This window comes from Ochotona princeps, chromosome 2, assembly GCF_030435755.1.
Source record: "Ochotona princeps isolate mOchPri1 chromosome 2, mOchPri1.hap1, whole genome shotgun sequence".
Taxonomy (NCBI): Eukaryota; Metazoa; Chordata; class Mammalia; order Lagomorpha; family Ochotonidae; genus Ochotona; species Ochotona princeps.
In genome coordinates, this window is record NC_080833.1 from 12,080,563 (window position 1) to 12,095,825 (window position 15,263).

A 15,263-nucleotide genomic window follows, 5' to 3' on the forward strand; every position below is an offset into this window, starting at 1 on the left:
AAAAAAAAAAGAATACTCCGCCCAGAAGAAACTTGCCCAACTCTGCGTGTTTTGTAATTTAAACTATTTTTTAAATAGTCTTGGGGGGTCAGGGACCAGAACTGTAACACAGCACATAGAGTAGTTATCTACAATACCAGCAACCCATATGGGCACTGATTCCTGTCTTGGCTGCTCCAGTTGCATTTCTGATTCAGCTTCCTGTCACTGTGCACCAGGGAGACAGAAGCAGACACGTCAGGACTTAGGACCTACCACCCATGTGGGAGACCCAGATTAAATTCTGGGGTCCTGGTTTCAGCCGGGCCCCACCTAGCTATCCTTGGAATCTGTGGAGAGAACTGCTATCAAAGATCTCCCATTGTCTGACTCGCTAGCTTTTCCTCTGCTTTTCAAATAATCAGGTAAAAAAAAATCTTAAGATTTATTTTTATTGGAAAGTTAGATTTCCAGAGAAAAGCAAAAACAGAAAGATCTTCTGTCTGATGATTCACTCCCCAGTTAGCGGCAATAGCCAGAGTAAGCCAATCTGAAGGCAGAAGCTTCTTCCAGGTCTCCAACGCGGCCACAGGGTCCCCAGGCTTTGGGCCATTCTCTACTTCTTTCCCAGGCCACAAGCACAGAGTTGGATGGGAACGGGGGCAGCTGGGACACAAACCAGTGCCCACATGGGATCCCGGCACATGCAAGGCGAAGATTTAGCCACTAGCCTACAGTACCAGGCCCATAATCAAAAATTAAAAAAAAAAAAAAACAGATAAAAGAAGGACATAAGAGAGTTCCCCCCAAAAAACCCCAATGACTAATGAACATGCAAAATGGAGTAAGATTACAGTGTCAACCAAAGAAAAGCAGTGAGAGCAAAGTCACCAGGATTCTTCCAGCTATGCAAGCATGAAGACTACGATCCCCAGTGTGAGAGGACTGGAGAAGCAGGCATGCGCACACACATGGAGAGCAATGCAAATCAGTGCAATTTTTCTAGGAGTTTAACATTTCAAATTAACAAATACACTTGCCCAGAGCCAGCATTCCCCTACAGCTAGCAGAATATTTGCCTCCTATAGCAGTTACTGAGTTTGAGTCCCAGCTCCTGACCGCAGCTTAGAGCCAAGCACACCCCATGAGGCAGCACTGATGGCTCATGGAATTGGGATCCTGCCATCCATATGGAAAACCTAGACTGAGTTCCAAACACCCAGCTTTGGCCCAAGACAGCTCCAGGCACCTCAGCTATTTGGAGAACAAACTAGCAAACTGGAACTCTCTTTTTACCCCTTAATTCTGAATGTGTGTGCTCTATGTTGTAACAATTACACTTCCAGGAATTTACCCAAAAATGAAAACTAATCATGTTTCCAAAAATTTATGATTCAAGTTTATCAAAACAGGATTTATCGGACCCAGCGTAATAGCTTCCTGCTTGTAGCCTAGGAAAGCAGTGAATGATGGTTCAAAGACTTGGAACCCTATACCTGCATGGGAGACCCAGAGGAAATTCCTAGCTCTTGGCTTCGGATGACTCAGCTCCAGCCACTGCAGCCACTTGGAGAGTGAATCAGCAGAGATGATCTTTCTCTCTGTATCTATTTCTCTCTATAAATCTGCCTTTACTATAAAAATAAACCTTAACACACACATTTATAAAATATATATTATATATACGTACATATATATATATATATATATATATATATATATATTTTTTTTTTTTTTTTTTTTTTTTACACAGGGCCTAGCATGATGGCTCAGTGGCTAAATCCTTACCTTACACATGTCATAATCCCATATGGGTGCCAGCTCATATCCTGCCTGGCTGCTCTACTTCCACGCAGCTTCCTTCTTGTGGCCTTGGAAAGCAGTCAAGGATGGCACAAAGCCTTGGGACCCAGTACCCACGTGGGAGACCTGGAGGAAGTCCTGGCTCCTGACTTCGGATCAGCTCAGTTCCAGCCACTATAGTTACTTGGGGAATGAACCAGCAGATGGAGGATCATTCTCTCTGTCTCTCCTCTTCTCTGTGTATCTGACTTTCCAATAAAAATATATAAATCTCAAATACATATGTATATGTACATGTTACACAGCCCAGTTGTCCAGCCAAAAACTTGTGGCGTTGTTGTTTTTTTCCAGAGCCAACACTAAAGCCATGAGCAAACCCTGTCAGCTGTACCCTCCAACATATCCAACTGGATGCCTGCTCTGTCTTGGCCAATCTAGTTCAGCTTGTCCTTTTCTCTGCTCTGGAATACAGTGCTAGCTTCCAAACTGTTTTCCCTCCTTCCTGTCTCCGCCCTCTGCAGTCCAGCCTCCACAAAGCAGCTGCATTTGAAGATCATTAATAAATCAGGTCATGTATCGTCCCTGCTATAAACCCATGAAACCCATGAACAGTTACACACTGCATTTAGCACTGCCTACCTCTCTGACCTAATTTTAGATAATTTTTTGGTTAAAGATTATTTTTTAAAAGGCACAATTACAGGAAGACAGGAAGAGAAAGAGGGAGGGATGGAGCAAGGAAGGAGGGCAAGAAAATAGAGGAAGGGGAAGGGGGAAGGTAGGAGAGAAGGAAAGGGGGAGATGGAAAGGGAGAAGGGGAGGGAGAGTGGGAAAGGCAGGAGGAGAGCCCGTCCATCCACTGCTCTAGTCCCCAAATGGCCACACATTCAGAGTAGACAAGGCCAAAGTCAGAAGCCAGGAGCTTCACCTGGGTCTTCCAAGAAAGTGGCAGTGGCCCAAGCACCCGGGCCATCTTCCACTGCTTTCCCAAGCACATTAGCAGGAAGTTGGACTAGAAGTGGAACAACTGGTACTGCTCTTATGTGGGAAATTGATGTCACGGGTGAAGGCCACTGCACCACAATGCTGGCACCTAGTTTTCTTTTTTTTTTTTAAATTAAGAGAAATAGATATTACTAATTTGCAGACAAATTGTCAGATTTGGCAGTTGAGTTTAGCAAGGTGGGGAACAACTACACATTCACTCTTTTTTTTTTTTTTTTTTTTTAAAGATTTTTATTATTACTGAAAAGCCGGATATACAGAGAGGAGGAGAGACAGAGAGGAAGATCTTCCATCCGATGTTTCACTCCCCAAGTGAGCCGCAACGGGCCGGTACGCGCCAAACCGATGCCGGGACCAGGAACCTTTTCCCAGGTCTCCCACGCGGGTGCAGGGTCCCAAAGCTTTGGGCCGTCCTCTCCTGCTTTCCCAGGCCACAAGCAGGGAGCTGGATGGGAAGTGGAGCTGCCAGGATTAGAACCGGCGCCCATATGGGATCCCAGGGCTTTCAAGGCGAGGACTTTAGCCGCTAGACCACGCTGCCGGGCCCGCTGGCACCTAGTTTTCTAAAATCCCTGCCCCTCAATTAATCCGTTCCAGCCACATCGACCTTGCTGGTCCTCAGAAATGCCAGTCACACTTAAGCCTCCAACCTGAGTCATTCTACCTACTTACCTGGCATACTCGTTCTCAACACATTATCTCCACACTGTGCCTGCAGAGACCTTTACGGACCTTCCTAATTAAAATACTTGCCAGCTCTCTTGATAACTCTTGACCCTGGCTTATTCTTTACAGCACCTACTAATTTTTATTTGTGATAACTAACCATAGGTGTTTAATTAATTTGCTTAGTCCTTCCAAAGAAGAGAGAAAATAAACTCTACAAAGGCCAGAGCACTGTTTCTTTGTAGTTTAAAAATCTCAACATCTCAAGTGATTAGCATGTCAAAGGAACTGAATGAACAGCAATTCTTTCCTCCAAGGCAAAGCTTTCTGCACAGACTTAATCAAAACACTTTCAAGTGTTTTAGGAAACAAACAAGAGGAGGAGAACACTCTCATATTTACAGGCTAAATACACATCTCCAAGTAAAACAAGCCCAATTACAAATCAGAAGTATTTTTCCTAATTTGGACTTCATAAAAACCTTACAATGTAAACTACAAAAAAATAACTTTCTCCCTGTGACAGGTGAGGAAATAAGCCAGAGTCAAGGGTTATCAAAAGTCAAAATGACTTATCCAAAACTAAGCAGCTAATATGTAGAAACAGTGGTCCACAACCATCATGAATTGTTAAATTCAAAACAGACAGAAGCCAAATATTGCTAATACAAAAAGTTGCTACCCCCAACTGTAGGCAACTACCTAGACTGCCATGTAACCTAGGCAAGTGCTGTATTTCTGGGAAAAGCAGCCAATGGCTATGGGCATTCTGGGCCTGGTTAATGCCAAATCTGGTAACTATGCCACTGAATCAGCACAGTGCCTATTCTACCTTTTTTAAAAAAGATTTATTTTGCAAAGAAATACTCACCGAGTAGGAAAGACAGAGAGAAAGAGCCTCCATCTGATGGCCCACTCCCAAAGTGACCACAACAGCCAGAGCTAAGCCGATCCAAAGCCAGAAACCAAGAACTTCCTTCGGGTATCCCACATGAGTGCAGGGTCCCAAGGCTTTGGGTTATCCTCGACTGCTTTCCCAGGCCACAAGTAGGGAGCTGGATGGAAAGCGGAGCTGCTGGGATATGAACCAGCATCCATATAGGATCCCGGTACATGCAAGGGCACTAGGCTGGGACACACCAACCTGGCCCCGTCATACTGCGTACCACTGGGCAGTGGGGGCCTACAGATTACTGGGGGAAGCGGGTCTAGGAACATGTTGGACTAGGGAACACTGGGGCATGTTTGACGGACAAGGAGTGGCTTAGGAGGGCTTTGACTGGGCCACTGTACTTGCAGGTAGGTAAGGGAACTGAGACAAGATGGTTTAGAAGGAGAAAACTAGAGGGCATGTCTGGGTCAGGCCAAGACACCTGCCCACCTGGGAGGCCTGGGTTGAGCTAAGTAGCATTGCCCTTGCACACTGGCATAAGTAAAAACGGGCTGAGCAGCATGCCTGGCTAGATTATGTTGCAGTATCTGCCTAAGAGAGAAGGGGAAAGTGGGCCACATCACCAACCTAAACATGACAAGACTGGATCCAGAAGCAACATATGCGATTCATGCGGGAGATCGTCCCTGGATCTCTGCCTGCCTAGCCCATGTGAGAGGCCATAGATACAGAGCATATTGTGTCCTGGGCTAAACTGAGGCCCCAACATGGCCTGTTTGCTGGGCATGAGACAAGAATGCGGGGCTGCACCCCAGTCTCTCTTCTGTGCTCCTTTATCTAGCTATGCTAGGACTTCCTTTGTAAACAACCCTGGGAAGTCAAATGTTACATTCATCCTGATTTGTCAGCAGGTATGGAGTCTGCCCTGAGACACAGCTTCCTGTGCTTCCCAACCTTTAACTTCACTGGAGGGTCCAGAGAGATAGACATATCTGTTAGCCACTCACAGTGTCATTGTTGGGTGGAAGTACTGTCAGGACCGCCCTTCTGCCTGCCCCCTTCTCCTATATAAGCTTGTGACTTCTCTCAAATAAACAGACATTCTTCACCACCAGTTTGCCTCCAATGTTTCTGCTGAGGAAGAGCACTGTCGCCTCACCCCTCGGTGGTCTTGGAGGCTACTGCACAGAAGATGCCCAAGAACTTCAACCTTTTGAGTTCATGTATCAGGACTGGGACTGCTCAGTCTCTGATGCCTGTGCAGTGACAGCATGTCCATATGCACCCCTTAGAAAACTTTTCTCAATCCTGGTGCAATGATGTCTCAGAAGCATGAAAATCAGTTGGGTAACACCCTTAGAACATTCTCCCCCACATTACAAGCTCTACGGTGTCACTGAATGACCATTCCCATCCTTAGATGCTGACATATTCTGATAGCAAGGAGCTGCCCCTCCTCTTCCCCCTCTGCAGACACAGCAGAAAGAGAGAGAAAACGAAAGAAAAACATTTGTCCCACCCACCTACGCTTCATACCTCCCCGTTCTGATCTTAATTGGAGACTCACATGAATGTACATCCCTTCAGCTACGTAAACAATATCAAAAATAAAATAAAATAATTTTTAAGTTATTAACTTTAGTTCCTCATCAATATGAAATGGCAGGGAAACAAAACAAATACGATTTTTTACTCATCAAACGGACACATACCCTTTTCCAGGCCCCAGTTTAGGAGAGCCCACTCCCTCCTTTGTACGGGATAGGACGTCTCTGACGCGGAGCGCGGCCAGCGGATCTTTCTCTCTTCCCTTGTCAGCCAAGGCAGTGGGACTCAGGTTCAGAATGAGGAAAAGGCTGTTTAACAAGCACCAGGCACCCAGCAGCTGGAAGTTCTGATAGTGCTGTTGTCAAGGCACAGAAGGCAGCATGAGCAGAGGTATTCACACCTTGGAAATGATAAGACAGAACAGAAACACAGCAGAGACTGCTTCTTACCTCACCACCAGCCCGGCGTGAACTGCTGATTGCTTGTCCAATCATGTCATAGATTTCAAGCTGCCCAACATCAAACAGACAAAAAAAACCTGAGCAAGTTCACATATTTCACTATAAATGCTAAATCCCACCCTAAATAAACGTGAACAGTTAAACATGCCTGGGTCCCCTTTCAATGCTCATATTCCCTATCTTCACCGGGACCTGAGTCCCAATGTCACCTTCTCAGAGGAAGTCCCTCACACACGTAACACAGGACACTCGGCCCACGTCGTTGAGACCACAGTTCATGACGCACTTACCACTGACATGACCTGTTCTTACACATGTCCCGTAACTACACCGACACACAGTACTCTCTCAAATGTATTTCCTAAGTGAATGACTAACCTTCCACAAGGTCTACTGCCACCATACGGTGCAGTACGTCTTGTGGTGCCAGCAGAGGCGGCCAAGCACCTGTACAAACCAATACACCAAATGAACAACCTAAAGGTCCACCTCCTTCTCGACCTAGCACCCAGGAAAGGAATGTAGAGGATACACTAAGTCCCATCTCTCCAGGAAGAAAAACACAACCGGCCACAAGGCTGCCATATTCCCACATGCTTGGCTTACACATTTCTGGACAATTGTAGCTGCATCACTTTCATAGTCCTCCTCCTTGGAGCTTGTGGATCCTGTCCGCACTTGCTGGGCACTACCTACATGAAGGATGGCCATGCACGTTGCCACACTCACACCTGAAAAAGAAGACACCGATTGCAAGCGAGTATTCCCAAGAATCCATAGAGCTGAGACACAAGAACTGGCACCGTGGCACAGTGGGCTAAGCAGCATACAACACACCCCATAACAGACTGTGATATGGAGTCTCAGCTACTCTGCTTCCAATCCAGATCCCTGCAAATCTGCTTGGGAAGGCAGCACAAGATGCCACAAGTACCTGAGCCTCTGCCACCCACATGGGAGACCCAGATGGAGCTCCAGGCTCCTGGCTTCACGCTGGCCGAGCCCTAGGTGTAGCAGTCATTTGGAGTGAATCAGCAGATGAATGTCCTTCTTTCTATGACTCTTTTTTAAGATTTTTTTTTTTTTGCAAAATCAGATATACAAAGAGGAGCAGACACAGAGAGGAAAATCTTCCATCCAACTTCCCAAGTGACCGCAACGGTCGGTACTACACCAATCCAAAGCCAGGAGCCAGGAGCTTGTTCCAGGTCCCACATGTGGGCAGAGGGTCCCAAGGCTTTGGGCTGTCCTCAACTGCTTTCCCAGGCCAAAGGCAGGGAGCTGGATGGGAAGTAGAACTGCCGGGATTAGAACTGGCGCCCATATGGGATCCTGGCACATTCAAGGCAAGGACTTTAGTGGCTTGGGCCACTGCGCTCGGCCCTCTATAACTTTTTCAAATAAATAAAGTTAAGCCTTACACAATTTCAATGACAGGTGGCTCTGTGGCGTAATGGATAGCGCATTGGACTTCTAGTGACAAAATTTCAATGAAAAACCAAGCCAGAAATCTTTAATGTAAGTATGAGTTTGTAAAATCTTTAATCTTTATGAACTGAGCACACTGAGCTCCATGTGACAGTTAAGAAAAGGCATGGGGGGCCCGGCGGCGTGGCCTAGTGGCTAAAGTCCTCGCCCTTCAACGCACCGTGATCCCATATGGGCACCAGTTTTAATCCCGGCAGCTCCACTTCCCATCCAGCTCCCTGCCTGTGGCCTGGGAAGGCAGTTGAGGATGACCCAATGCTTTGGGACCCTGCACCCGCGTGGGAGACCCGGAAGAGGTTCCTGGTTCCCGGCTTCGGATTGGCGCACACCTACCGTTGCGGCTTACTTGGGGAGTGAATCATCAGACGGAAGATCTTCCTCTCTGTCTCTCCTTTTCTCTATATATCTGACTGTAGTGAAATAAATAAATCCTCAAAAAAAAAAAAAAAAGGCATGGGGGAGGGTAGGTCCTTACAACTATATGTACAAAATCAATGAAAATTGTTTCTTTTATATAAATAAAAGGGAAAGAAATCCCCTGAAAACCTGTAAGACTCAAACCTATAAATTCAAGGTCAAAGGCAGCATACTCTGGCTGAGCAAGACAGCCTCACCCCTACCATGGCTCTCTCTTCTCGATGCTGCTGCTCATCGTCAGCGCGCAGAGCATCTCATCCAAGTGACTGCAAACTCCTCCTCACCAAGCTGCCCACCTGCAGGACTTCCTCACACCACAACCTCCCGCACAACCCACCTGAAAGCTTTTGCCTAAGATGCAGCTCAGAGCCCACTACATTTCAGAATCCTTAGTGGTCTCCGTCATCTACAGGATATGATCCAAATGACTGCAATCCCATTTTCTGTCCAGCTACATGTAACACCACCACCACCACCCATGAATCCTATGGACCAAGAGTTGATGCCTGCCTTAGCACCAGCACTTTCTCGATACACTGCTGTGAAGGGAGCTCTACTAGAGCCATGGCACAAATAGAACCAGGGGCCTGCTCCCATTGGGTCTGCTGCAGCCAGCAGGATCCACAGTGTGGACCAGCAGCACAGCCAGTTAGGCTGCCACTGGGAGGCTCACATCTCTTCTCAGGGTACTGCTTCCAGTCCTCGCTGCTCTATGATTTTGACCCACTTCCTTACTTAGGAGCCGGTCAAGGCTGCACAGGACAGCTCAACAGCTTGAGTTCCTGACACCCACATGGGAAACCCAAGTGGAGTCCTGGCTTTGACCTGGCCCAGCCCCGGCTGCTGGCTGCGTTTGGAAGATCTGTGTCTACCTGTTGGACTGTCTGTCTCACTGTGGCAATCAAACATGCAAAATGTCAAAAAAAAAAAAGATTCTGAAATAGCCTTAACACATGCTATCAAATTCTTTTTTCCCCTTTTTTGTATTTATTTTTATTGGAACGGCAGATTTATAGAAAAGGAAAAGACAGAGAGAAAGATCTTCCATCTGCTGTTGTACTCCCCAAGTGGCTGCAACGGCCAGAGCTGAGAGGATCTTGAGCCAAGGGCCATGAGCTTCTTCTGGGTCTCCCATGTGGGTGCAGGGTCCCAAGGCTTTGGGCCATCCTCTACTGCTTTCCCAGGCCACAAGCAGGGAGCTGGATGGGAAGTAGAGCAGCTGGGACACGAACTGGCACCCATATGAGATTCTGGGACCTGCAAGGGGAGAATTAGCTAATTGAGCCATTGTGCTGGCTTCATAAAGTTGAAGCCAGCACAATAAAGTCGTCTTTCTTGAATAGCTGATCCAGTCAAAAACCACACTAGCTCATTACATGCATAATAAAATTTGAGGGGCTGGCACTGTGGCACAGTATGTAAAACTGCCACGAGCAACCCTGGCATCCGTTGCCATTTTGAAACTTAACAGCAGCAGAGTATGGCACCAGTGTCTGGGTGTCTGCCCCCACCAGGAGACCCAGAAACAGTTTCAAGTTCCTGGATTCTGCCTGTCCTAGCCCCCGACACTGTGACTAATTGGGGAGTGAACCAGCAGATGGGTTCTCCCCCATCTCTGTGGAATTGTCTTTCAAACAAATAAATCTTTTAAAAAGATAAAATTCTAATAAAAAGTCAAACAGAGGAAGGAAAAAGCTCTAGAATTATAAACATGCATCACGCTTTTCAAAACCTCAAGAAGCTTATGGCTCTGCATGCCCTTCGCCAGGAATAGCTGTGATGAAATGCCACCTGGGGCCCAGCGCCTTAGCCTAGCAGCTAAAATCCTCACATTACACGTGTCAGGATCCAATATGGGCAATGACTTTTGTCCCAGCAGCCCCGCTTCCCATTCAGCTCTTTGCTTGTGGCCTGGGAAAGCAAGAAAGGATGGCCCAAAGCCTTGGGACCCTGCACCCAATGTGCAAGACCTGGAAGACGCTACAGGCTCCTGGTTTCAGATTGGCTCAGCTCTGGCCACTGCAGCCGCTTCGAGAGTGAACCAGCAGATGGAAGATCTTTCTGTCTCTCCTTCTCTCTGTATATCTGTCTTTCCAATGAAAATAAATCAATCTTTAAAAAAAAGATACCTCAGAAGCAGCTTAAGGAACTCCTTTGTCAGGACAGAGTTCCTGCAGGTGAGCACAAGAACCAAGGCAAGGAGCAGCCCAGACCAGACCAGGTTACAGTACCTGCCGGCATACATGTGGTTCAAGTCTGGGGGCCAGACAGGCTGTGCCAATTCATAACACACACTGGCAGCTCTGAGAATCAGGATGAGGTGCAGGACAGCCAGAGTCTGGCTGCAGCACCAGCCAGTTCCCATTAGGGTTGAGACGGGGGCTGACCAGGCCAGGCCAGGCTAGGATATAGCACCAGCCTGCAAATGCCGAGATGAGATGGACCATGACAGACTACACCACAGCACCCACCAGTACCTGCAAGACTAGGTGGCATATGCGAACACAGTAAGGGAGATGTGGAGACCACCCCACATCTGGCCCAGGAACTGAGACACTGTTCTTGCTTGCGAGCGCAAGAGCTAGAAATGGGGGCAGACCTGGCTGGGCAAGGCTACAACACTTGTTGGCTTACATGTGAGCTGGGTTGGGGGAGAGCCAGGCTGAGCTAACCAACGGTATCCACCGGTACAGGCATGAGCCAGTATAAGGGCAGGAGGGTTAGGCTTTGCCGCCGCCGCAGCAGCTGGCAAATCCTGGAACTTGGTCCTGTCGAGCCAGACTGTAGAGCCACCTGGAGAGCACAAGATCCAGGGCAGGGAGTGGGTCCAGTGCAGGGATTGTGGGCGCCTCTTTGATGGGATGCAACTCTCACTGGTGAGCATGAGAACCAGGACTGGGGGCGGGACTGGCTGGACAGAGAGTAGCACCCGCTGGCATGAGTGTGGGCTGGAGGGTGTATTTGGTTGGACTGAGATAGGCTTCAATGCCCAATGATATGTACAAAAGCTGAATAGGATGTGGAACAGACCTAGCCCACTGGACATGCTGGCAGATGCAGGAATCAGAGCCGGGGGCCGTGCAGTGGGGGTTCCTGGGGGTCACTCTGACTGGGTTTAGCGTCCCCTGTGTACATGAGGGCCAAAAGAGCGTGGTGGCCAGGGCTGGGCTTTACCACAGCACCTGCTGGTGTGCCAAGTAAGGAAGGCAGAACAAATTGATCAACTACCCCAGTGAAGCTTGACAGCAAACTTCTGGGCGAATGGAGATTCTGAGGTGGACAATGTCAGTCAATCGACCTTGGAAGGATCTCCTCATCCTTGGAGCGGCAATATCAACATCAGCTCAGAACTATCGAAACCACTTGAGCAGAACCCTCAGAACCTGCTGCACAACAGGGACCCTGGGATGACGTCGGGTACTGGGGAGGCTGGGTGTGGTCTCTCCCATTGTATCCTCCCTTCCCCTCCCCCAGGTACAGGAAGAAAAGGAAAATGTGTGAACAATGGTCTTGCCCACTTCCCCTGATCCTTGACCTTTCCCACCTTGATCAACTACGTAAACACCATCAAAACTAAAACTAAAAAGATACATCAGAACTCCTTCATAACTACTGCTCTTCTCAACTCAAAAAGGAAGTCTGCCTTTTCTACTTTCCATAGCATTTACTCCTCACCTCTCATTATCCCTGACATAAAATTTATTTAGTAATAAGAGACTTTTATCTTCATATTCCTATTTCACACAAACAATTTAAGGAGATCAAACAACTTCTCCAATTTTTTGGTGCTCTCAAGACAGCCTATTCCAACCCTCAGGTGCAGAACCAAGCAAACATCTGACATTGTCATCCCTGATAAAACATACCAAGGTTCTCACTGGATTTACATTTAACACTAAGCAGTAGTAATTTGCATTTAAAAATATTTTAACAATAACTGCAAAGAGTAAACATTAAATAAAATCCTACTTCCAAAGCGTAGAATCAAGAGGAAGAACAGAAATTTTAAGCAAACATGAATAAAAGCATTCTTCATATTTAGCCACATAAACAGATAGCATGTGTTCCAGAAAGCCTTCTTCAGACAGCGAGATTCAAATGCTCTCCTCTTGCTTTGTCATAAATATCCTGCACTTACCCTACTCCTCTAACCCTCCCATTCTGTAGGGCACACTCTCTCCTTCATTGCTTGGGAGTACGCTTTGAGGGCAGGGACTGTATCTTACATATCTCAACATCCCAATAGTCCTTGACATTTTATATAGCAGACAGCTAATACCCACACATCTTAGAACGTATGCAAACAACACTAACCCAGGAGCTAAGTAATAGGATCATTTACAAAATGTCTTACTGAGACCTTGTTTTACCAAGATGTGAAATGCAAAAAAAGTGCTCAGATTCTTATACTTTCTTAAAACTACACTTGTACTCCAGGGAAAATGACACCAGAAATAGCATCTCACCTGCATACAGACAACTTAGGCTGAGGACTGTCACATCTTGCAGACGGGAAGGATTGAGGGGTTCCAACACAGGCAGAGAAAGGGTATCCAAAGCCATAGTCACATCTATCACAAGGGAATGAAAACTGCAACAGAACAGACATTGGGGTCTCTGAGAATCACCTACTTTCAATAAAGAAAATCAGCATATCATAAAAACTACCCCTTAGATCCTTTACTTGAATGCCAAGTATAAAGAGGAGAATACCTTACCCATTACGAACTGCAGTGGCATCTGCTACAGTGGCAGGCATGATAAAGAAGGAATTGGCCAACACTGCATCTTGGAATCGATTGATGTAACGTAGGAAATATGGCAAATTCAAACAGACACGCAGCAGTTTCTCGGAGCCACCTGGAGTAAAGGAAGGACACCGTGCAGATCTCAGAGCTGACGGAAGCAGAGGAACCAGCTTTCTGACACTCACTGCGACTCTTACCAAGCTCCTGAAGACTCGCCACATTCTGAGCTATGAACACATTCTTGGTTTTGATAGCAGAAGCTTGATCTGTAGAGGACTGCTCATCATGCTCCCCTTCCACCTGCACAAACACACAGGACCTATCAAGGCCCTGTCCCCTGTGCGCTGCCATGCCCCTGGAGCTCAGAAGCAAGCCACAGTGCAAAGAAACTGGGAGCTCCATGGACACTCTTCAGACACGCTAGTAACAACAAAAAAGCATTCCTCACTTAATATTGGATATGATACAGGTTATTTTCACAACAGAAGTGAAAACAAATACATGGCTTTAAAATATAAACTCTGGGGTCCAGCACAGTAGCCTAGTGGCTAAAGTCCTCGCCTTAAACGTGCCAGGATCCCTATGGGAGCCAGTTCTAATGGCGGCAGCCCCGCTTCCCATCCAGCTCCCTGCTGGTGGCCTGGGAAAGCAGTCGAGGACGGCCCAAAGCCTTGGGACCCTGCTGGAGGGAGACCTGGAGGGAGCTCCTGGCTCCTGGCTCCTGGCTTTGGATTGGCTCAGCTCCAGGTCACTGCAGTCACTTGGAGAGTGAAGCATCAGATGGAAGACCTTCCTCTGTCTCTTCTCCTCTCTGATATCTGACTTTCCAATAAAAATAAATAAATCTTGAAAATACACACACACACACACACGAACATATATATATACATTCTGCAGAGACTGGCACTGGCATTAGTTTGGTAGCACAGCAAGCTAATCCTCAGCCGTGCAGTGCCAGCATTTCATATGGGTACTGGTTTGTGCTCTGGGTGCTTCACCTCCGAGTTAGTTTCTGCTTGTGGCCTGGGAAAGCAGCAGAGGATGCTCCAAGTACGTTGGTCCCTGCACCCATGTGGGAGACCTAGAGGAAGCTCCTGCCTCCAGGCTCCTGGCTTTGAATTGGCCCAGCTCCAGTCACTGTGGTCATTAGGGCAAAGCCAGAACCAGGGAATGAAGATCTCTCTGTTCTCCTTCTCCCTGCAACTCTGCCTTTCCAAGAAAAATATATTTGATTGACATCAAATTGTCCTTTAGAGGTAAACCAGTAAATAGAAAATCTGTCTCTCCCTCTTTCTCTCAACTCTGTTTTCCAAACACATAGAACAAATCTTATATATAGTTAACAGGCCGAGTTGCACCTGCAATGCCAGCATCCTACTGGGTGTTGATTCAAGCCCTGGGCACTCCACTTCCTATAAGCTCTCTACTAACGCGCCCGGCAAAGCAGCAGCAAACGGCCCTTGGGCCCTTGCACCCAGGTCACACTGTCTCCTAGCTTCAGGTTGGCATAGTCCTGTCTGTTGCAGCCTTCTGTGCAGTGAGCCAGAAATGGAAGATCTACCTCTTCCTTTCTTTTGGTAATGTTACCTTTCAGATATAAATAAACAAACAAACAATTTTCTTTTCTAGTATGGCATACAATACCATATTTTTATATTGCTGTATAAAAGGTTGCAGACACAACAGAGCACTCTCCTGCTTCATATTCCAAATGCACTAAACAGCAGGCCTGGGCCAGACCAGAGCCAGGAGCCTGAACAGTATAGGGGTCTTGGACATGGCTGGCAGCGACCCAACTCCTGGAACGTTCCCTACTGCCCACCCAGGTGCCCATTAGCAGGAAGCTAGAATCAGGAGAACTGGGCTTCAATCCGGACACTCGCAAACAGCATCAATTTCTTAAAGATTTACTTATTTTATCAAAGGCAGAGTTACAAAAAGAAAGAGATAAAGAACTTCTATCTGTTGGTTTGCTCTCCCAATACCTGCAACAGCCAAGGGTGGGCCAAGCAGAAACCAGAAACCCAGTTTCAACTAGCTCTCCCCCATGGGGATCAGGGGTCCTACTGAGTCATCTTCCACTGCTTTACCAGACATAGTAGCAGAAAGCTGGATCCGAAACGGAGCAGCTGGGACTCCAAAAGGCACTCACATGGGACACCAGCACTGCTTTACCTGATGTTCGTAATACAGGTCCCCAAACAGTATCTTCAGCATTGTGCCAAATGCCTGCTCCATTTACATTACATGAAATAC

The 15,263-nt window shown here is 47.2% G+C and overlaps 1 protein-coding gene across 7 annotated transcripts in view; it reads right to left on the bottom strand.

The window, feature by feature from the left end:
• The window catches only part of UBR4 (ubiquitin protein ligase E3 component n-recognin 4), a 150,533-nt gene that overhangs the window by 124,759 nt on the left and 10,511 nt on the right, over nucleotides 1-15,263 (bottom strand). For all 7 annotated transcript variants that reach the window (XM_058675913.1, XM_058675916.1, XM_058675908.1 and 4 more), the window contains exons 6-11: nucleotides 13,205-13,307; nucleotides 12,978-13,119; nucleotides 12,726-12,850; nucleotides 6,961-7,085; nucleotides 6,343-6,402; nucleotides 6,058-6,248 (exon numbers count right to left, since the gene is read on the bottom strand). In XM_058675913.1, coding sequence (XP_058531896.1) covers nucleotides 6,058-6,248; nucleotides 6,343-6,402; nucleotides 6,961-7,085; nucleotides 12,726-12,850; nucleotides 12,978-13,119; nucleotides 13,205-13,307 — 746 coding nt within the window. The remainder of the gene's footprint in view (nucleotides 1-6,057; nucleotides 6,249-6,342; nucleotides 6,403-6,960; nucleotides 7,086-12,725; nucleotides 12,851-12,977; nucleotides 13,120-13,204; nucleotides 13,308-15,263) is intronic.